Raw genomic sequence first — 23,514 nt, forward strand, 5'->3', positions numbered from 1 at the left:
GGAAGGTCGTTCCTCCATCCGGTCTAATTAGCATATTAGCTCTTTATTATATAGGATGTTTGAGTTTGATGAACATCAGGCCTTCCATTAATGTGGCATCTGTCTCTAGAGTTTCTAGCTACTGTCTCTGGTTCTGCTGTGACTAGGTCAAACCCTGTCTCTCAATTGCTTTCTCCTCCAGGGTAGCATCCTGCCTTCCTCCAGCAGTTCTCAGAGGACCTATGTTCCTCATGTTACAAACTCCCGCTTGCTCTCTTCGTATTTTAAACCGGCAGTTCTCAACCTGGGCTGCACGTCTGAGTCCCCTGGAAGCCTTTAAAAAATAGTCATGTCAGGAAGTCAGAAGAGATTTTTACTGCTTCGTGAGCGATGTGCAATACAAAATTCACAGAAAACATGGGCATATGTTCAGTGTGTGAAGCACGTGGTTGAGAGTCCCAGCCCCACAGTGAAAGTACTGTTTGGCCTCAGGCATGCTATTTCCCTCCTATGAGTCTCAATTTCTCATGAAGATACAAGCATATGCAAGCCTGCCCTGCCTGCCTCCTGGGGTTGTTGGGAAGAACAAACGTTCTTTGGAAACTGGAAATCATCCTGGGAATGTTATCATCACTACTATCATCACCTGTTTAATTTTTAAAGCTATAGATTGCTTTCTAATAATGCTGTCCACATATCAGCTTACTCAGTGTAGTGCCTAACTTCTGTACCTTTTCTAGCCTTGAGATATTCTTTTCCTCATTATTTATTTAGATAAAAATAAGACATCCCAAGAATTCCTCAACAACTAAAGACACTGAAGGAGCATCAATAAAAAGGAGAGCCCAAGTTCTTAAATGGGCCAGTCATCACTCTGCTGCCCTTTATTTCTTTTACACGGTATACATAGGAAACAGTATTTATCTTTAGCATTTTTATGTGTTTTGTTTTTAGCTAAGAGCACAAATCTGCAGTCGAGAGAAAAGTATTCTAGGCTTTGCTCTGTCACTATCTTCTGTGACCTAACAGACTTGTAGAGAAAGTACTTGGAGAAGAATAAAGAGATGTATGACTATAATGAATAGTAAATGTTAGTCCACTATAGGAAAAAAAATTATAATTATAAAAACCTTAAATTAACAAGAATAATATATGTAGGTGCTACTACTTAAAAATGTGATTTCCATTTTTAGTTATTTATAACCTTCTAGTTATCTCTTCCTTCCACCCTTGATGCTAAAGTGCAGAAAAGATGTGAAAAATTTATATATCAATCATTTTTCTGATCTGAGCTGTATTATGTTGGAAATGTATTCAGTATTTTCTGAAGCACTAAAACCATCTGCTTTAATATCGAAAATATATAAAGTGCTGGAATGTTATTTTAAGGTAGGAAAATTGGGAGTCAGATGTGTCCAGTTTTTTTAGTGAAAATCTTATTAATCCCAAATTTATTTTCATTTTCAGGGGTTTTATTTGTATCTGCTTTTTTATTTGTTCAATGATATTAGAGGAATATATTTGTTATTATTCATATGTGTGACTAGTTGATTGCTTCATATAAAATTTTATCTGTTTGAAGAACTAAAACAGTCTTTTGTTTTTCACACTGTAGTGTCTTCAGACACTCGATTAGCGGTAAACCAGAGCCAGGGATATATTTTTAAAAGAACTATAATTCCCATACCATTTTCATTTTCTCCAAGTAAAACAGGGCTGTGTCTGTTTGAATTCCACCCCATGAAGGAACATTCCCGTCACACCAGAGTCCTCTTGCAAAGCATGGTTTGTTGCCATCATTGTCGTTGTTGTTAAAGACTTGAAAATTCGATTTAACAAAATACAGAGCTAAAATTATCCATTCTTAGAGGTTCGCCTACGTCGGTCTCAGCTCAGCTAACGCTGAAATTAAAACTCGTCACGCTCATGACCCAAAATGATCAAGTCCCTGACTTTCACACTTCTTTACCTTGTGCGACTAAAATGCAGAGAAATGTAAACACACACTGGAGTGTTCTGGGGTATAGGCCAAAGCCACCTGTCTCAATATGAAGTTAAACTTGTACACGATGTTCTACAATTTATTTTATTTAGAAGTTAAACTTGTACACGATGTTCTACAATTTATTTTATTTTAATGTCACAAGGCTTTCTATTTATCTCCACTGAGGGAAACAGGATGCAGGAAGATGTGGTGTATTTATTCCCTGTCTTCTCTGGGACTCTTGTACTTCCTGATACGCTTGATATTCTCCTGTATTTCCAGGCGAAGGACACCAATCAGATGGGAGCTCAGGGAGCAGGCAGGATAGTAGGAGAAGGTATAGGGAGCACGCTCACATGTGGCCTTGTAGGTTATTGAAAGATGTACATGTTTCCTCTAAGACTGTAATACTTGGAAGGTTTAAACAAAAGCATGGCATGGGCAGACTTACATTCTAGAAGGATAACACTGGCTCCTGGGCTGAGAAGAAATTATTAGTCCAAAGGAGAAGCAGAGAGATCCAGTGAGAAGGCCTTTGAAGTCACCCATATAAGAGATGATGATGACTTGGACCAAGTTTTCAGGAGTAAGATGGCTAGGTGAATCTATAATAATAAAAGCATAATATGCTAATTAAACTGGACGTCCTTCTGGATGTCCTTTCGTCCTTCTGGGAGAAGCCAGAGCTGCAAGGGAAGCCTGGGTCCCGGTGCCTGCCAGCGGCTGGAGGGAAGCCCAGGTCCTGGGTGCCAGAGGGAAGCCAGTGCTGGCAGCCAGGAGAAGGAAGGCCTACTCTTGCATATATTTCATGCATTGGGCCTCTATTATATTATAAAAGATCCAGAAATATTACTCAGCAATAGAAACATTACAAGAATATATACTGATATATGCAACATGGATATATCTTGGACACATCATGCTAAGTGAAAAAATGCCAGATGCCGAAGATTGAAGATGATATTGTTCCATTTATTTACAATTCTAGAAAAGGCAAAGCAAGTGACACAAAATAGATCAGAAGTTTCCTGGGACCAGTGTTGGGGAAGTGGGATAACCACCCAGAGAATGAGGGAACTTTGGGGAATGATGGAAATGTTCTAAAACTTGATTGCTCATGAAAATGTACACTTAAAATGAGAATTTTTACTCTATGTAAATTAAACTTTAACAAAGCTATAAATTAAAAAATATGTGCACAGAATAAAATTCACCGACAGAAGTAGTGTATAAGAGAGAGATATGGCAAAAGCAATGTTTCTAATCTCAGCTACTGGTAGAAAGTCATCATTATGTGATATGCAGCCATGAGCTATTCTATGGTGATAGGTGGTTTGGGGGAGGATTCAGCCTTGTATGTGTCAACTGTCAACTCCTTATTACACATCCAAGAGGAGATACCAATTGGGTAATTGAACATAAAGAATCTGATTGAAAGAGGTCTAGACTGCAGATATACTTTTAAGACTTCTCAGTGAATATATCCTATTATTGAAAGCTAGGAAACTCGAAGCTAACAATGTTCTCCATCGACGACTGTTGATTATGAAGAGAAGAGGGGCACTAGAATATTTTTTCAATTCCTCTATCACTTATCATTTCTATTGTAATGTCTACTTCCCAACTAAACTGTAGGAAAATGGCTGGCTACCCATCTAGCTAAAAAGATACCCATTAGCAATGACTGTTGATCAAGTGCGCCTCCTTAAGGTCATTCAGCACAAGAAAAGAAAAGAAAACCATTGAAGTGTTACCATCTTGAAGCCTCAGTTTATTTTGAGAAAATACAACTTAAGGCCATAAATACTTACCAAGTGAAACAAAAGCTGTACTTGTCCTATCAAAATAAATTAACAAAAAAATCTTGCTGATTATTAGAAGCAATGTGAACCTCTGGCCCCTTACCTACCATATGATAGAGTGGAACAGGATTCGAAACTCCTTCGCTTTGCTGTCTCTGCTTACCTGGCTTTGACTGTGGGTATCCAGTGGCTCATTGGTCCCTTTCTTGGATCTACCTCTTCACTTTCCTTGGCCAGTAACAGCCAGTCCATTCCCTGCCCAATAACACATAGGTCTTGACTCATCTTCATATGGTGGCTGACACCGCTGGCCTTGCAGAAGGTGCCTTATATTTTAGTGAACAGCTGCTCTCACCTACTGCTAAGGTGTTTCTCTTGCAAGCTTGTTTTATACTCTTGCTAAATAGTTCTAACTTTAACAAGGCACTTTTGAATTTATGCTAGTTAAATTGGAAGGTGTTGTCTTCTCTCAGCACTCCAGGAAATGTATGGTGGAACTTACGATGTCATCCTATCTAATGCAAATTGACCATACCTCCGACACACCCACAAGCCACGCCCACCATCCAATCAGAGTGATTATGCAAATTAACCCAAACCAAGATGGCTACAGCCACAGAGAGCAAGGTTTCCTAGGTAACAGAGGAAGCCAAGCTTTCCATAGCCGTTGCAGGCCTAAGCCTCCACTCAAGCTACAAAGTTTCAATTATAGAAGGTAAACAAATTCAAACAAATGGCGGCAGAATGGAGCTTGAGAGAGCAGGCCAGGGTTGCCGCTGGCAACAGGGGAAGCAAAGCTTTCCACACACCCTGGCCAGGCCCACCCGCTTAAGGCAACAAAGTTTCAATTATAACCCCAACACAAATGGCTTTGGGCCTTGGAGGGAGCCCCAGGCTTGGCTCTGCTCCAGGCTACAAAGTTTCAATTGTAGAAGGAAAATAAATTCCAGATACCAGGGCCTCCGCTTGCGTTGCCAGGGGGCGTGGCCAGCCTGCAAACCACCACAGGCCCCTCGCTCAGGCCGCCCCACGCCCCAAGGGAACCCCACCCTGATCAGGGACACCCTTCAGGGCAAACCAGCTGGCCCCCACCCCTGTACCAGGCCTCTATCCTATCTAATAAAAGAGTACTATGCAGATTGATCATCACTGCAACACACAATATAGCTGCCCCCATGTGGTCAAAGATCCTGCCCCCATGTGGACACAAGATGGCCACCACAAGATGGCCAGCAGGAGAGGGCAGTTGGGAGGCAACCAGCCTGCAAGGGAGGGCAGTTGAGAGGGACCAAGCCTGCAAGGGAGGGCAGTTGGAGGTGATCAACCCTGCAGGAGAGGGCAGTTAGGGGTGACCAGGCCGGCAGAGGAGGGAAGTTGGGGGCAAACAGGCTGGCAGCAGAGTGGTTAGGGGTGATCAGGCAGGCAGGCAGAAGCAGTTAGGGGCAATCAGGAAGGCAGGCAGGCAAGCAGTTGGGAGCCAGCAGTCCTGGATTGTGAGAGGCAGACAGAAGCTGTTAGGGGCAATCAGGAAGGCAGGCAGGCAAGCAGTTGGGAGCCAGCAGTCCTGGATTGTGAGAGGGATGTCCGACTGCCCGTTTAGGCCCGATCCCAGGGGTCGGGCCTACACGGGCAGTCGGACATTTCTTGAGGGGTCCCAGATTGGAGAGGGTACAGGCTGGGCTGAGGGACAACCCCCCTCCGTGCACGAATTTCGTGCACCGGGCCTCTAGTATTTTATATTAACCCATGACTACTAGTTTCATAGTGTTTGAGTTTATAAGGTTCAGATCCTTTCCTTTTACTATAAATTCCATGACTGGTTTTCTGAAAGTATCTCTTTTCACTAGTATTATTAATCGTAATGTTATGATGCTGGCACTAAAAACCACTTTGTACACTTATATTCAGGAATCATATTTCTGTATGTTGATAAGTATATTCATAAAATACAAACATATATATTTATGTTTGTGTGTATTTTCTTTTTAAATCAACTGACAATATTCACCTTTTGTTAAAATTTGACCTTGCTTAAACAAGACCTCTATGCTTCTTCTCATTATTATGCAGAGTACTTAGCACTTTCTTCTAACATCCCTTTATTCTCTGGTGATATTTCCCAAGGTTATTAGAGTTAGTACATATTGTAACTTCCCCCGTGGGTTAACATGGGTTTTAAATTGTTCCATGTGAGACTAACACCTGATCAATACTCAGGTCTGAAATGTGGGTTTTGACTGGCTGTGTTTAATATACGTTTGTAATGCTTCATTGCTTCTTAATAGCACATCCTGTCAGACATGATAAGTACTATAATCACATCTGTTTCAATCTTGTTATATATTATGCTCTTAACAAAAATTATGCTTTTAATTTGTATAGATGGGATTAGTCTTTGTTAGAATTACTCACTTTTGAAAAACAAACTAATACAGAGGAGTACTCATTTTAAGTATTGTAAAAGCTTCTTTCTTCATCAAGTATGTTGTTGCTCCATGGCGATGAGTCTTTAATTCATTGTCATCTTTTAATTATTCTCCAGATGATATTTACTCTTAGTTATTATTGTTTATCCTCAGATATGCAATTGCTTTAAATTTGGAAAGCCATGGACAGTGAAATAGAAACAGTTATATTAAAAAACAAGAGACTTTCAAAAGCAAATCAAGCTGTTACTAATGCTAAGAAATATTTTGACCAAAAATAATGAAGCATGTCCATGATATTTTTAATTACATCCTTAGTTTCAAAGTATTAATGTTTTTAATGCACATAATTATACAGGGCTTATGTAAATAACTTACCACCCATCACTGAAAGCTTAAAGAATTGGTTGAGGCCCAGCTGGTGGGGCTCAGTGGTTGAGTTTCAACCCATGAACCAAGATGTCATAGTTCGATTCCAGGTCAGGGCACATGCCCAGATTGCAGGCTCAATCCCCAGTAGGAGTTATGCAGGAGGCAGCAGATCAGTGATTCTTCCTTATCATTCAAGTTTCTACCCCTCTCTCCCTCTACCTCCCTCCCTCTGAAATCAATAAAAACATTTTTAAATGGTTAAGGGTATTGGTAAAAGAAACGTTCAGTTCTAGTACAGAGAGTGAATATATCTTTCCAATGTACAATTAAAAACTAAACTACCATCTTTTCATTGAATAATTTTACACACACACACACACACACAGGATATAATGTGACAACATTGAAAGCACACAATTTTTAAAAACTGTATACCATTTTAATTACACTAACCCAAATTATTAGTATAAAAACTGTAATTATGGGTAGCCTATAAAATTTAACCTTGGTGTGAAATATTACCTCTAGATTTATGACTAGCAGACTTCATAGTTTAGGAAACACTTTGTCCTTCAGCATCTAATTTTTTTTAAAATTAAATGACAAGTCATTTAAAGTAAAGTCAATTAACTAAGTTATAGATCTTTAAACTACTTCAAATAAGGCATATTATACTCCTGAGGAGGAGGGGGGATAAACATTTTGTCACAATAGGTGTTTGATTTTTCTTTCTAATGAATAATTAGATATTTTTAAAAAAGAAGTAAGGAATGTAAATGTTTTACATATATTTGGCCTTATCACACAAAACTGTCTGATGTCATGTTGGTAGTACTTCAAAATGTAATTTAAATCTGTTTCCCAATCAAGACTAAACAATATAGTTTACAAAAAAAGAATATTTTAGAAAACATATAACTAATCCAGCAAATATTGAACAGCTACTATTTGTGAGTCACTGTATTAGAAAATAGAGATACATCAGTGAAAATACAGTTCAAGATGCTTGTGGTCTAGTGGAGAATATAGAAAACTTAATAAGCAATTATGATAGTGGGAAAAGAGCCAGGGTGTAGGCTTGGTGTGGAGGGATACTAGCTGGTAAATGGCCCACCTAATCTAGTCGAGACCGCTCTACTGTGAGTTTCTGATAACTGGCATAAGCATCATCTAGGATATTGTTAGAAATGCCATGTCTCAGTTCCAGCATCACCCATCCTGAATAGGGATCTTCATGTTAGTGAGATCCCCATGTTATCTGAATGTTCATTAAAGTTTGAGTCAAGCCAGGTGGCAGGGAAAAATACTCAGAGAAAGTGGACTCCAAAAGTGGCAATGGGGTTAATGTATGGAGAATAAAGGTAAAATACATTGGAAACAGAGAGATGGTTATCCTCTAAACCAGATCTACAGCTTAGGCTGTTGGTTGGACATAGAAGGTGTGGGGGAGAAAGGAGATGACCTCAGTTGGGGGCATGTTGTGTTTGATGTGCTTTGAGACATGTTTTAAAGGTGGACAGATGAGTCTGGAGATCAGGAGTTAGTTCTCTGCCGGGGTTATTGATTGGAAATCAGTAGTATATAGTCAGGTGAGGGAAGGCTTACTCAAGGAAAATATGTGAGCTCAAATATGTTTAAAAGTCTGTAAGGATAGGCCTTTGAAACACCAACATATAAAGAGACGTCAACAAATAAGACTACAGAAAGCAGCCAGAGAGGAAAGAGGAAGCAAGAAGAGTATATAGATGGAGAAGCCAGGGGCTAAGATGCCTTCTGGAGGAAGGGATCAATAATAATGTTGTCTTAATTTAGGTTCTCCTAAAAGAGCCCGAGAAAAGGATTTGGGCGCAGGTAATTTATTGGGGAATAATTCCAAGAAGCAGAATACTCCATGAAGCAGAATGGGGAGCACAAAGAGTAAGACTTGGGTAAAGCCAATGAAGTATATTTGATTGAGTTGTTCTCCAACATGGACAAGTGGACTTGGTCCCACTGATGCCCTTGAGGAAAGATGCAGAATGCACCTGAAGGAGGGGAGGCTATGACATAAATCTGGAGACTCCAATTTCTCATTGATTGAATGTTACTCTGGGTAGTGTTACCTACATTTCCCCTATTCCCAAACTTCCATGCAACTCTACCTTAAGCTGAGCAAGTTTTCTAAATTTCTCAGAAAGTTCTCAGGCAGAAACCCTGAGATGGACTATCCAGCATAGGTATAGTTGAAGTTAGAGGTGGCTACCTGGCAAAGACAGGGGTTTACATGGGGCATCAGCAGGGTCAGCTACTAGTGTCCATTGCTGTTCATACCAAATAAGAGTATCTTTACAAAGCATCTAATTATCATGGTAATCATTGGGAAACCATTTAAATGTAAGAGTATTAGTGGAGTAGAAGGAATGGAAACTATGATTCTGTGTCTAAAGTTCTAAGAGGGATAGACAGTGAGATAATGAGTATAGACCACTTTTTTAAGAAATTGGTTGAGAAAGGGAAGGAAAAAAAATTGGGTGGTAGATTGAGGGTTGCTTATGCTCAATTGAGATCCTTTTTTTTTTTTTTTTTTTTTTAAGACAGGAATATCAGGTAATGAATAAGAACACAAACTGAATCCAGATGGCCTAGGTTCAAATCCTCACTTCAACTCTGATTAGCTGTGTGACTTTACACAAGTTATTTAAATCCTCTGTGCCTCAGCTTCATCATCTGTAAAGTGAAGATAATGGTACAATCTTATAAGGTTGTTGTGAGGATTAAATGAGTAAACTGTTTAGTTGAGTGCCTGGAAAATAGTTTGTAATATCTAAGGATTACTTATTATTATTGTTGTTGTTGTTCTTTGAAATGAAAGGCAAGTATATTTGAAAGCTATTTGGCTAGAACCAATACGTACAGAGAAAGATGAAGTTGTAAGATAGATACTATAGCACACAGGGTAATGTTCCTGAGGAGGGCTAATCTTTTAACACAGTTGAAAGATTAACTTCAAGTGAGAGGAAAGACACTTTTTTCATAGTTATAAGAGCAAGAAGAAAAAACAGGTATCTTTCTAAATGAGTTAATAGATGTTCTTGTTGGAAAGCTTCTACTTCTTTTTAAAATTTTAGGTAAGGTCATCATCTGTGAGTGAAAGAAATTGTTGGGGTGTTAAATAAGAGTGTTTAAAGGAACCTCCATACTGTTTTCCATAGTGGCTGTACCATTCTACATTCCTGCCAGCAGTGAATGAGGCTTCTATTTTCTCCACAACCTCTCCAGCACTTGTCATTACCTGTCTTGTTGATAATAGTCATTCTAACATGTATGAGGTAGTGTCTTGAAACCTACCTATTATGATCCTATTAACCAATGTCACTCCAATAAATTTAATTTTAAAAAAGAGTGTTTAGATAGCACATTATGTTTTAAATGATCCTATTGACAAATGAGAGTGTGATTAGGTTACCACAGTGTGTCAATCTGTAAATCTGTAATTAACAATCACAATAACTTTCATACGCACACACACTTGGAAAAAATGCAATAATAAAAATCAAAGCCATTTAGAGCAGTAAAACACTCTAAAGGATTTTAAAATACTCAAGCACAGATTTAAACTCTATTATAATGATAATGAATGTTTCAATTTCTAGCAATCATCTATATCCTTGACTTTTATTCTAAAACTAGAGGCCTGGTGCAGGAATTCATGCATGGGTGGGGTCCCTCGGCCTGGCTGGTGATTGGAGCCCATAGGGGCTGTCTCACCCAGTCCCGATCGGGGCCGATCAGGGCCGGCTGGCCGGGGGGAGGGACCATGGGAGGTTGGCCGGCACGGGAGGTTGGCTGTGGGAGCACACTGACTACCAGGGGGCAGCTCCTGCATTGAGTGTTTGCCCCCTGGTGGTCAGAGCGCGTCATAGCGACAGGTCGACCAATCGTTTCATTTTATATATACATAGATTACTAAAAATAACTTTCTAAGAGTGTTTTATAGGAATAATTTATTTACTTGGTAATTAAGTATTTTCTTCTAATTCTTAAATACACTGACATGTCATTATTTTTGTTTTTTCAATTACTTGCTTAGTTAAGTCTTAAACAGAGCTACCCTGACTTTTGGAAAACGTTTTGGAATCTGGTCATTTTCAAGGCAAGCTAAATAATAAAAAGAAGGAAGTAGTCCAGTCTTAGGTTACCAGGGAGCATTCACTGTCATCTCCAAAATCTTGGCTGCTCTCTGCCAAGGAGGCTCATTGGTGGCAATGACCTGTAATCATTGTTTCTAGAATCATTTGGAGTCTCCCTATATAAAAACTTTAAAAAGTGATGCAATGACAATTATTGTTGCCATCTCAAGTTACACAGAGACATCCCACAGGTTAAGTGTTTGCTGTCAGCATGGGCTACATTGTAAAAAATCTCCTGAGATTCCAGAAAGCACATTGTTGTACAGTAATGCCATGCATTCTGAGAGACAGACTTCAGTAAAAAGTTAACTACTTCTGTGAAATGTTTTATAGATTTGAAGACTAGAGTTAGAATCATAAACTAAGAGCTCCAGTTGACTTAACTTACTAATTTTTATTATTATGTCATTTGTTCTTGTAATAAAATTAAGAGTATAACTTGTGATTCCTATCTTCTAGTCATCTTCAGTGTATACAATGATATTTGGGTATCAAAAGACTATGCTGTTAGTTCTGAGGAGGATTACTACCTCATTTCCAAATTCACTGGACAATGTCCATTACCGCTTTAACTTAAGGCATATTCCTTTTGAGCATTCCTCTCAATTCTTTGTCCTTCTTTTGGTTCTGCTAGTCCTTTTTATTGGGTTCTGCTTGCATATCCTGCTGGCAAATGTCAGTTCCCTTACCTTGATCAATCTCCATGACTCCACTGCTTTTAAAATGTACGTTCTACTTTTTGTCTTTTCTCTCCTTGTTTGACCCCTTTTTCCTTAGTGACCCCTGAGTCATCAACTATGTGTATTTTCTGTCCTGAGTATCTGACCCATAGGTATGCATTAGGATGGGCCATGGGCATCTTAACCTTAACTTGTCAAAACTGAATTTCTTTTCTTTCCTGACTCTCACTCACAGCGTTTCCTTATGTCCTAAGATAGCACAGTAGTTGGCATATCGAAGTGGTTCTGATATTTTAGTGAATTGAGAGTCTGTTAAAACACAAACTGCTTAGAGTTTGCAATTCTAATTCAGTAGGTCCAAGTGGAGAATACAAATGTGCCTTTCTAATGTCCCAGGTGGTACTGGTATTTGACAACTGCCCTCTTGAGAACCATTAGCATACAGCAATCAATTAACATTTGTTAGATCAATAATTCCCATGTCAGTGTATGGTTAAAATGCATAGTATAGGCTCAGAAATCAAACTTGGCTCAGTATGAATAAATGACAAGAAATACCTATAGAAATTTTGTTCTGAAGGAACAAGGTAGATCGTTTGGCCTAACACCCTTTCGCTGCAGATTAGGACACTGAAGCCTAAAGGGATGCAATGAATTTTGTAAGGAAAAGAACTGGATTTCAACCAACGCCAACTTGCCTTAAAAATAAAATAAGTTTCACATGTGATATTTGTATGCAGCTAATCAAGGATTCGTTTTCCAATTCCAGAGACAGACATGGAGCAGCTAATTTTTCCTCTAGTTGACTAGGCCTTTGCACATAGATGCAGATTTCCTCCAAATGAATACCTCATGGTTAAATGTTAACACTGCCTCTTACACCCCTAAGATGCGAACAAAGAATTGAGAAATCTAGAGCTCTGTGTTCTGAGGTTGAAAATTCTCACCACTCCAAGCAGTGTTTGGGCAGGAAGCTTGTTGAGAAGGGTAAGCAGAGACTGCTGGACACCGGCTGGTAGTGAATTCTTTATTTGGCCAGAACGGAAAGGACTTTCATCACTGTAGTCAGTGTCCAAGCTGTAGTGGTCCTATTGTCTGACGCTGTTTTATTTTCCCAAGTCCGGGTGTTTGACAGGACTCATCAGATGCCAGACTTGCTCATAGGAGGCTTTTGTTTAAAAGCAAAGGGACCACACAGCAGAGAAAGAGACACAAATAAGCATCAGAAGCCAACGCCTTTCCCAGAGTGAGCTCCCTGTGGGTGAGCACCTGGGGTGAGCTGTCTCTGGTTTCTTCCATCAGGATCTGTGCAGGGAGCCTTGGTTTGGGGAGCGCTCACCCACAAAGCTCCCATAGCTTTTGATCTAGTTGAGCCAGACTAGTTAAACTGTTATCAGGGAAATTAGGTGTCCTCTTCCCCACTGGGTGCTGAGTGTGGGGTCCTTATGATATCTTGAGGAAAAGAACTTTCTGAGACTTGCATGGGAGGATGAGTGGTTTTTATTTGTGGAATTACACCCCTGGGTTTCCAAAGTCCCATTCCAGTCATAGAAGTGTAGCTGGGGGTTCAGTAGAGTTAAAAGCAAAGCCAGTGTCCAGAGTTTCCATTCCATGTTGCAGCCGGGTCCAGGTCAGCATCAGGCTACTTACAGTCCATTAGTTCAGTGTGTGGGGGTTCAACATGATCATGGGTCATGTAGGTCAGTGTCAGGAACAGGAGCAATAGAGCCCCACAAGGCAGGAGTCAAGTGTTACACTCCACGAATTCCAATGTGTGACAGATTAAATATCCCAAATTTCATGCCCTGCCATGGCCACGCCCATTCTGGCCAATGACCTGTTTGCAGGTGTGACTGACAGGCAAATACCTTCCCAATGCCACCCCAACTCCACTGGGCATGTGTCTGTTCTCCTCCTCCTGCAGTTCCTTGCCCCAGCGATCTGCAGGGAATAGACCAGTGGCTCCCTGGGGAGAGTAAAGCTTTAGCTTCCTGGCAAAACTGCCCAAATGATATGTCTATCATATTTGGCCTTCCCTTTGCTCTTTTCCTGGTATTAATAACTAGGTTAATTACAATGGTATCAAAATCAAGTAAGTTAATTGTAAGTCATTAATGCAGAAGTTAACCGTGGGGGTCTCCAGTGGCATTTTAGACCTGAAAAGTCCATCACATATTCCACTGCCCCCTTTTTGTCTAAGAGTAAAAACTAGGCACAGAAATGCCTCCAGAAATAAAGATAGAGCATTTCCAGATCAGTTGCAAATCAGCTTCACTCTCCAGAGTGGTCCGTAGAGAAGGCCATGGGAGTTGCTTTCCTATGGACCAGCTGGTGAGAGTCCCGCAGACCGAATCCAGGTTTCCAGAAGTGAGCTAGCATACAGAGGTTAGGCAGGAATATGGATTGTGAGCTCTTTGGGAAATATTAACCCTGTACTTCTCAGGTACATACTAGAAGCCATTTATAAACAATGGCTGTGACAGCATCGGTGCCTAAAATTCAAAATGCTTAAATCGTAATCTAGTTGCTTCATATATATATTCATTTGTGGGCTTTAATACTTCAAGGGGATAATCTGGTGACCAAATAAAGGAATTCTCATGACAAAATTGTATTTCATTAGATGATACTAATCTCTCAAAGGGAACATTCAAATAATATGAACTTTATATGTAAGGGAAGTATGTGGGAAAATTGAAGGAATTCAATTGCTGTTATTCATTAGCTGTGTCTGTTATCAATTACAATTATAATCACAGTAAGTGCAGACAAGGAGGCAGAAGACCCAGATTTTCTAGACTGAACTCTGCTATCTGGTAGATCTGAGAAAAAACTTTCCATGATAATACATCAAATGTGTTTTGTTTAAGGGAAGAATCATATTCCAGTATCTTTATCTGGTTTTATTACTTACTATTTTATTTTTATTATCAATTTTATTTCTGTACAACGAAACTAATTTTGAGAGCTTTAACTCTTTTTTTTCCAAGTATGGCATCATAACTACCTGTTTTTGAAATATTAAAGGCATTTTTCAAATGTAAAAGTGATGAGTCATCTGGGGTCCTTTTAAGATGTAGATGCTGATTTCATAGATCTGGGGTAAAGCCTGAAATCCCCTTCTAATAAGCTCCCAGGTAACATTGGTGCTACCATGTCCTGTTTAACTAGCAGGGATGTTAAAAAAAAAAAAATAGTGACTCTGTGTGTGTATGTGAGCATGTGTGTACAAGAGCCTGTACATCAAGGGAATCATCTCAGAGTTAAGCCTGAAAATCTGCATTCCCAAAGAACAACAACCCCACCTAAGTTTATAAATACCCAAGTTGAAGAACTTCTTGGTTAAATGAACTTAACTGTCTGAGTTAACTTCCTGCTATGAAATTAGGTGGATCTAGTCTCACCCTCATGTTCTCCTGGGTCCTAAATTGAAGCGGAACACATTCTCTTACTTTGCAAGGCATCTGTTTCTTGACTTGCGAACAGCTGCCAAGCTCTCTGCCTGGATGTTCGAAATTGAATTAGGTCTGCTCTTTCCCTGTAAGGTCTAAGATAAAACTTTTGTATTGTCCAAAGTTACCAGATTCTTTCTCCAAATTAAGACCCAAAGAGCAACTTCATACTTCTTTTGGAACTCAGCTAAAAATGAAATTTAAAAAAAAAAAGAATGTGTGTGTGTGTGTGTGTGTGTGTGTGTGTTTGTATAAAAATTTTATTTTTACCCCATCACTGGCTTTTCCGGGGCTATAACCTTAAACTCACTCTGAAATCCTTTCGTGCCTTCTCGCCATAACATCTCAAGTTATTATAGGAAAGATTTACCTAAATAAATACCTTCTACAATATGTGACACAGAATAGTGACATTAAAACCTAGTACATGAGTTCCTTGCCCTTAAAAAATTACTTCTTTTTGTTATTGTTATTCAGGTGTTATTGAATATGGCAAAGTAACATGACGATTTCTCATTCAGCCGAACAATGGTTTTTCATCTTCTTTTTTCCTTTCCTTACAGTATAAGCAAGTGGAACAATACATGTCATTCCATAAGTTGCCAGCTGATATGCGTCAGAAGATTCATGATTACTATGAACACAGGTACCAAGGCAAGATCTTTGATGAGGAAAATATTCTCAATGAACTCAACGATCCTCTGAGAGAGGTAAGGTTTCTAGTCCTGGACCTCCTTGGTGTGTGGTCATTGTCTGCTTTCTCTGTTCATGGGAAATCCAGAGGTCCATGCTATCACATTGCTCAAAAGAAATATTAGAATTAAATGATAAGACATCATTTTTTGCCCTTATTCTTTATTATTTTTTCCCATACACGTTTTTCATTGTTAAAAAAACATACTGGAAATTGCCCAGGCGGCATGGCTCAGTGGTTGAACATCAACCTATGAACCAGGAGGCCACGGTTTGATTCCTGGTCAGGGCACATGCCCAGGTTTCGGGCTCAATCCCCACTGTGGGGCATGCAGGAGGCAGCCGATTAATGATTGTCTCTCTTCATTGTTTCTATATCTCTCTTCCTCTTCCTTCCTCTCTGAAATCAATAAAAATATATTTAAAGTAAATACTGGAAATTGTTTTAATTATGATTCTCAGAACTGTTTATTTCTGTATCCCCTGTTATGAAAATTCCTTCATGTGTCCTGGTTGTCCACATCTTCCCAATCTTCCACCCTCTTATATCATTACTAGAGGCCCAGTGCATGATTGAATCATGCACGTGTAGGGTCCCCTACACGCTTTCGCTTTCGATCACGGGGGAGCTAGGTGCCTGTCCGCTGGTGCACCAGGCCTTTCAGAAGCCTCTGGCGTGGCGGAGGCTTCTGAAAGGCCTGGTGCCTGAGTGGACAGGCACCCAGCTCCCACACTTTTGCTTTCAATTGCGGGGGAGCTGAGTGCCTGCTGCCTGAGTGGACAGGCACTCAGCTCCCCCGCTTTTGATGGTCCGAGCCACGGGACGTCAGCTTGCTGCCCCAGAGGCCCCTTCTGTGCAGCAGCACAGACATGGCACAGACGCTGAGCTCGTGCCGCTGCTGGCGACGCAGCTCAGCGTCCCGCCGGCCCAATCAGCTACCCCGGCCACCCCGAGTCCCGCCCCCCACGCCTCCTGGCCAATCGTGGGCATAGCGAAGGTACGGTCAATTTGCATATTTGTCTATTATTAGGTAGGATTACATAATTTCTTTATCTTTCTGATTTCCACTCTTTTTCCATGTTTATTTTTCCTGTTCATCCCCTAGATTCACTCACAGACTCACCTCACCTGATGCAAGTAATTTCTTATAACCTCATTACAACACTTCTTTGCTTTGCATCTTCTTTCCATCCTTCCCCAGAAATCTCCCCTCTGCCTACTAGAATGTTCAGGTCACCCCTGGACTGAAAGAATATTCTCTTTAATGTTCATATTTCTTACAATGCTTTGCTTTATTTTCTTTCTTTTACTACCAACCTTGTTAAAAGATTCCCAATATAATCCTTGCATTGTGATTTGATCACATCTTTACCAAAACTGTTCCTTTGAAAGTTATCAATGAACTGTTAATCAAGGCCTTTGCTTTTGAGCCCTTGTTGGTAACATTTAAACTATTAACAAAATACACATCTGAGTTGTGTGTGTGTGTTTTTTTGGGGGGAGGAGCAACTTAAGCACTGAATCATTACTGAGCCATTGACTTGACATTCTGCCTTTCTGAATGTACTCTTTTCTATTTATTTGACCTCACATTTCCATTCTGTAAATATGAGCTCCAAGGTCTTGCCATAAACTCCAGTTTCTTAAAAGCTACATAATATCACCCAGCCTCATACGTATGATAAGCTATTTCATAAAGTAATGTAATCATTCAATGCTGAGACAATTATCTTTTGAAATCTCTATAAATGTTTTAGTCATTTTCTCACGTTCATGTGGAATATAAAACTTTGGTCCTTTCTTTGAATTTTTTTCCGCTCTTCACATTCAGTCAATCACCAAATGCTATCAGTTAACTGTGGTAAACATCTTATGCGCAGACCCTTGTCTCCTTTCCCAATACCATCACCCTAACTGTGTTCCTCTCAGAGGGAGTAGCTGCACCAGAGCTAGTTGCCTTCCATCCTTTAGTCTGTTTTCTCTACCACTGAAAATTTCACCAATGCCAGATTAATCTTCCTTTATGGTTACAAGCTGGTCATTTCTCTGCTCTGAAACTTTGTCTTTCCATTCCAAATCAAATCACATAAAGCCCCCTAAGCTCCCATCCTAGCCCTTCTGTGCAGGATATCTGCTATGCTAATGATTAGCTTGTATTCTCAATAAAATCCTCAATCAAATAGAAATATATAAATCTTTTTGCATTGGGAAACAAAACTCAATTATTTTTATATTAAAAAAAAGTAAGATATTATTTGTTTGTTTTTAAATCTCTTTACATGCTTAGCTTTCTCTCTTGGTTGGATTTCAGAATTTGTATTAAATCCAAATCCCCTTCACTGAGGGACAGAATCTTAGGACATTGGAAGCAGGTTGGGTTCTCTGAGGCCTGGAGAGATTCCAAGGAGGGTGGGTCAGGCCATAGCAGGGAGATACAGGTAATCCCAGAGACAGTATCAGGGATGAAGACAGATCAAAACACAGGAGGCTACAATAAAACTAAGGATTTATTTTAAATGAGCAGGGACAAGTAAGGATTCCAGAATCAAATGTTATGGAGGAAATACAGAAAGACGATAGAAAAAGTGAGCATAACATAAACCCTAAGAACTTGAATGCTTAAATGCAAAGCATTCCTCTGTGCTACAAATTCTCAATGTAATATAAAATCAGGATAACAAGAAAATGTTCCTAATCATGTGTTTTACTAACTACCTGCTCTTGCCATGCTTTCATTTATTCTGATCTTCAGTAGAAAATATTCCACTTTCATTTTCCCTCATAATGCCATCCACAGGCATAATTCCCATTTCCTCATTTCCTGCAACTGTTCCATCATTAAGTGGTGATGAATTGTTTTCCTTGTATTTTCAAATGTCATAGTTCAGGGTCTCAGCATCTTTTACTTCAACTGCTGAAGTGCACTCTCAACTTTTCTCCCTGCCTTTCATCTATGCGGAAAAAAGTAAGGCTACTATAGACTGATATAAAACTCAAGTTTAATGATCTTCCTCTGTTCTTAGAACCTGATCATGACCTTCTATCCATTGCAAGAAAAGTCCAACTTCTTGACATGGCACATAAGGTGCTCCATGGCATGAGTCATCTTCATTTCTTTACATTCTTGCTTCATCAGCTGAGAATTGTTAATAATTTGGGGGAGGGGTAGAGGGGAATGCTATTGATTGCCCCTTTGCCTTGCTTCATGCTACCCTCTCTATCTTCAATCCCTTCTGCTCAGCTTACCTTCTTCTTTTCATTAAACACTCTTGCAGGGCACAAAATTCTTCCTAAATTCTCCCTGACCACTCCTCTGTCACTACCCTTGTCTGTCAGTTTGTCTCTTTTCAAACTATGAGCTCCTACTTTTTATTTATTTTTTTTAATCCTCACCCAAGGACATGCTTTCCTTGATTTTAGGGAGAGAGAGGAATGGAGGGGGAGAGAGAGTGAGAAAGAGAAACATCAACGTGAGAGAGAAACATTGATTGGTTGCCTCCCCTATGCACCTCAAGCTGGGATCAATCCTGCAACCTGGTTATGTGCCCTCCCCAGGAATCGAACCCATGATCTTAGGTACATGGGATGACCATACTGAGCCACACTGGCTAGGGCAAAACTATGAGCTTCTGGAGTGCAGAGACCATATCTTAATATATTTGTCTCTCTAGTGACCACTACATACTAGGAACTCATTAAATATGTACTGAGTGAATGATCTTTAATAGAATTAAGAATGAAAAACAGGGTGAGAATCAAGGCTACTTAATAAAATAGAGATCCTAGAAGTGGAAGCATGAAATGCTCACACACTTAACACCTTAAAAAGGTGAAAACAATGTTCTCCAATTGTTTATTTGCTCCTCAGCCTTTGCTTTTCTGGCATTGGACTCACACAAAAGCCTAAATTTAATGTTATACTGAATTAAGAATTTATTAGCAAGGAAGCAGGATGAGCAAGATAGGAAAGTAGGGAAAGGCATCCACAGAGACATAGAAGTCATTATTCAAGTACACCTTGAATCTAAACAAGCCAGACATGTTTTCTGAAGAAAAGTTCAATAAGAACAATGGGGAATATATCTTGCTCCCTATTACATTGGAGTGCTATGTACCAGCTACCAGTATATTCAACTCATAGTGACAGATCATGAGACATATTTGGAAAATAGTGAAACACATTATTCCACCTTCCAAAAGCTGCATTCCAATTGGAAGATGAGGCACAAACTTTTGCAAAGGTGTATCTTGGTCACTGTTGTGCCTCTCGTGTCAGAAGGTACCTGGCACATAGAAGACATTGAATGATTGATACAACAAATGTCAGATTAGTGTAACTAGGACACGCAGAAAGGGAGAGTTGGATTCTTTGATATATGTCCTGTGACAGAAGGTAAAAATATATGATGTGCTTGGTATACACATACACACACCATGTACAATTGCTGATCGTGTCCGTACAGTTTTGAGTCAAAAATCATCATATTTGTAATAAGACTTTTAACTTAAAATGCTTTATTTTCTGGAAGGCTCATTTTTATGAAAGTATTTCACATAATTTCAGATCCTAATGCATACTTAAGAGCAGTGATTTTTGCTAATACAGCCTGGATACTCAGGAATGTATAAAAGTGAAGGTAAAGTCCTACCTTCAGACTCTCCAAAACTTACACAAAAAAAGCCTATTGCTTAAAAATAGAGAAGCTAACATGCAATGCTTAGGAATATGAATGTCATTCTATATTTATAATCAATTAAGTTCACATTATGTTTTATACCCAAGGCTTTATTTTCAATGTTTTTGAAGACTTTTAAGTATGAAAAAATTTTGAGTGTATAAAATGGCAGAAAGAATTATGAATGTGTGTGACCTTATAAAGCCTTGAAAAAGTCTTATATCATGAAGTTGCAAATGAATTCAGTTAGTAGATATCTCAAAAGCACTGCTTTTTTGAAAGCATTCTCCTATTTCCATTTCTGTGGCACAAACTAGATGCTTTACCTTATTCTTACGTTGGAGACAAATTGCTGAAATGCCCTCAACCTGGCTCATTTTTAATGCTCAAATCTCAACACAAATGTCACCTCCTTATAGAGGCCTTCCCTGAGAAGGTCATCTAAACTAGTTCCCCGCATCATTCTCATCACATCAGCCTTTTTCTTGTGTACACATCGCTCTATTGTCTTGTGGTCCCTTTATCATTATTTCTTAATTGTTCATTCTGTTATATGAACTCTGGACCCCAGAAAGCAAGGACTTTTTCTTAACTGCCACCATAATCCCAGTCCCTAGATAGTACTTGTTTAATAAATACGTGCTGAATAAATAAACAAAGGAAAATTAAATAAGGATCTCACACTTGGCAAATCATCTCAAAGAATCATTGACTGTTAGAGCTTGGAAAGAGCAAATACGGTGCTAGATGGCTAAGAAAGTGACACCCACAGCTATGCAGAGCTGTGCATAAAACTGTCTCGGTATCACTTCAGATTATGCTGTGGGCGGTGTTGTTTCTGACATCTAACAAACAGATGCTGGCATCTGTAGAGTCCTCTGTGATTTTGTTTGATGTAGGCACCGTAGGCCAGAAGGTCCTATTTTGCATGTGGTTGTTTGTATTTTCTTTTGAACTTCCTCTAGTTTTATGCATTAGGGATTTATTGCAGAGTTAGCGTGGGGCGTGAGGGCTACTTCAGTAGAGCACCATTGTAGGAGGTGTGTAAATACTCTACCCAATCTTTATAACCCAATAGAAAATGATTTCTTTTTCTTATATTGCTATGCCCGTCTGACTAGAATATTGTCAGTGGCTCATAAAACAAATGTTCCTGGTTTCACCATCCATACCTGAGTGTGAGCCACCTGATGGTGGTGAGGATTCTGAGCAGCAGGTACATTTGTGTGTTGATCTTAGGGCTAGAGTATGCGACCGACCGGCACACCCGCTCCAGGAGGATCGGCAACATTCCAGAAGGTGACTGTGATGTCATCTTAAAAAAAAAAAATGACCCTCATTCCACTGTGCACTAAAATACATGGGCCAGAAAGTAGAGGAATAACTCTAATTTTCTGAGAAAAATTCTTAAGATAGTACCAGAAACTTGGCATTGTAAATTATAGCTCTCACTTTGTGATGTATTATCTAGAATCTGGAATCTTCACTGTCAAGTTCTCTGTGTCTGTGCTAGTCAGAATTCGGAATCTGCAAAACTGGACTCCAGGGCCATCTAGAAGGATGGGCTGATATTGAATTGGATTACCTGACCTGGCTCTCCCTGGAGAGCCTTCCCCCTTCTCCTCCATCCATTTATAATACACTCCTCTTTTCCCCTGGCTGCGCAGAAGTAGTCAAAGGTTTATGTTTTGAATGGTTTAAATCCCTTTTGTGATATTCTCAGTGCCATCAATAGCTATACATATACTTCCAGTTATATAATAAATAATGAATGGAACCTACTAGGGAGGGGCTGAGAGCATGGCCCTGAGTCCACAACTTACTCTATATACGACTTTGGACTATTTCATAACTTACATGCATCTCATTTACCTCTTCTGCAAATGTGAATGATGATGATAACTCTCATAGCATTGTTATAAAGATTAGATGAGCAAAAATATATAAAAATTAGAAGAGTGCTTGGCACAAAGTGAATACAGGTAAATGCAGTTCTTGGTTTTGCTATGATTCCATGAAGAACAGGGTACAGCCCGAGTCCGCATGGCCGCTACACCCTGCCGAGAGACAGAGATCTAACTGAGCATCCATAACCGTGTTGTCAGTGCTGTGCGAGGATCCCTCAGAGGGTGTCCGGCCCACCCAGGAGGGACACCAAGTCTAGCCTCGTCCTGGCTCATTTCTGCTGGAATTTATTCAAACAATCTGCTTCTAAGCTCTCCCTTCATTTCAGCAGCCGGCTTTTAGGAGGCAATGTCTTAGCATTAAAACTTGGCATTGAGTCCTAGCCAGCTTGGCTCAGTAGGTAGATAGAGCATCAGCCTGCGGACTGAAGGGTCCTGGGTTCGATTCTGGTCAAGGGTATATACCTGGATTGTGGGCTTGATCCCCAGTAGGGGGTGTGCAGGAGGCAGCTGATCAAGGATTCTCTCTCATCATTGATGTTTCTATCTCTCTCTCCCTCTCCCTTCCTCTCTGAAATCAATAAAAATATATTTTAAAAAAAAAACAACTTGGCATTGAAACGTTAGGCTAATGAGACTATGAACACTTTAATGAAAGCAGGCAGGACAGTTAAAACTAAAAACCAATTGGACCAATTCAGTGAACTCCACAGGGCTGCTCATGGGAACCTGTTGGGATTTGTACAAAGTAAAAGTCTATTTTTAACACGATCAGATTTACACTGATTCGAGTAGAGCAAAACGGCAAACTTAACAGCGGAGAGAGAGGTTAATGCCCTCCTGAGCCTGTCTCCAAAGTTCAGAACTGATCTATTTTTAAACAATGAGTGTGAAGAGCCAGGGACTGAAAATAGGTTCCGATCATGTGTCCCGGGAGAATATAGGGCGTCAGTATATTTCATTCTCACAGAGCATGAATCGGGCTGAGAGCATAATACTGTCCTTCTGACCTTTACTTCTCCCAATAGACTGTCAGGGAAGACAGCATAATTTGCATGCGTATTTATTTAGTGCAATTCTAAATCATTTTTAAAAGTACATATTGATATTTTTAAATACTTTCTAAAAATGTGTTTAGTTAAAATGAACTAAAACAGGCTAGAGTCATAGTGCTGTAAAGCTATACAGAGATATTATAAATTAGCAGCTACTCATACAGCAGTCAAAGTAACAAGAGGCTAGAAAAGCTATGTAAGTAGCCTGGTCATTTCGTGGTCACATGACCGAGCAAAGAAATTAGGTCTTCATCTCTCTTCTGGCCAGAGCTTTTCTCCTGCATCCCTTGTTTCTAGAAAACAAATAGATTTATTAATGTG

At 39.7% G+C, this 23,514-nt stretch overlaps 1 protein-coding gene and 1 long non-coding RNA gene across 2 annotated transcripts in view; one reads left to right on the forward strand and one right to left on the reverse strand.

The window, feature by feature from the left end:
- Positions 1 to 23,514, forward strand: part of HCN1 (hyperpolarization activated cyclic nucleotide gated potassium channel 1) — a 308,732-nt gene that overhangs the window by 242,449 nt on the left and 42,769 nt on the right. Inside the window, exon 5 of the mRNA XM_054715271.1 lies at positions 15,428 to 15,574. Within this exon, the coding sequence (XP_054571246.1) occupies positions 15,428 to 15,574 (147 nt within the window). The remainder of the gene's footprint in view (positions 1 to 15,427; positions 15,575 to 23,514) is intronic.
- On the reverse strand, positions 2,089 to 21,650 carry LOC129148884 (uncharacterized). The gene is made up of 3 exons (XR_008555903.1): positions 21,407 to 21,650; positions 2,415 to 2,568; positions 2,089 to 2,233 (listed from the first exon to the last, which is right to left on the reverse strand). It is a non-coding gene; the product is annotated as an uncharacterized LOC129148884 (long non-coding RNA).

The sequence above is a fragment of the Eptesicus fuscus genome, chromosome 4 (genome assembly GCF_027574615.1).
Source record: "Eptesicus fuscus isolate TK198812 chromosome 4, DD_ASM_mEF_20220401, whole genome shotgun sequence".
NCBI classification, from domain to species: domain Eukaryota; kingdom Metazoa; phylum Chordata; class Mammalia; order Chiroptera; family Vespertilionidae; genus Eptesicus; species Eptesicus fuscus.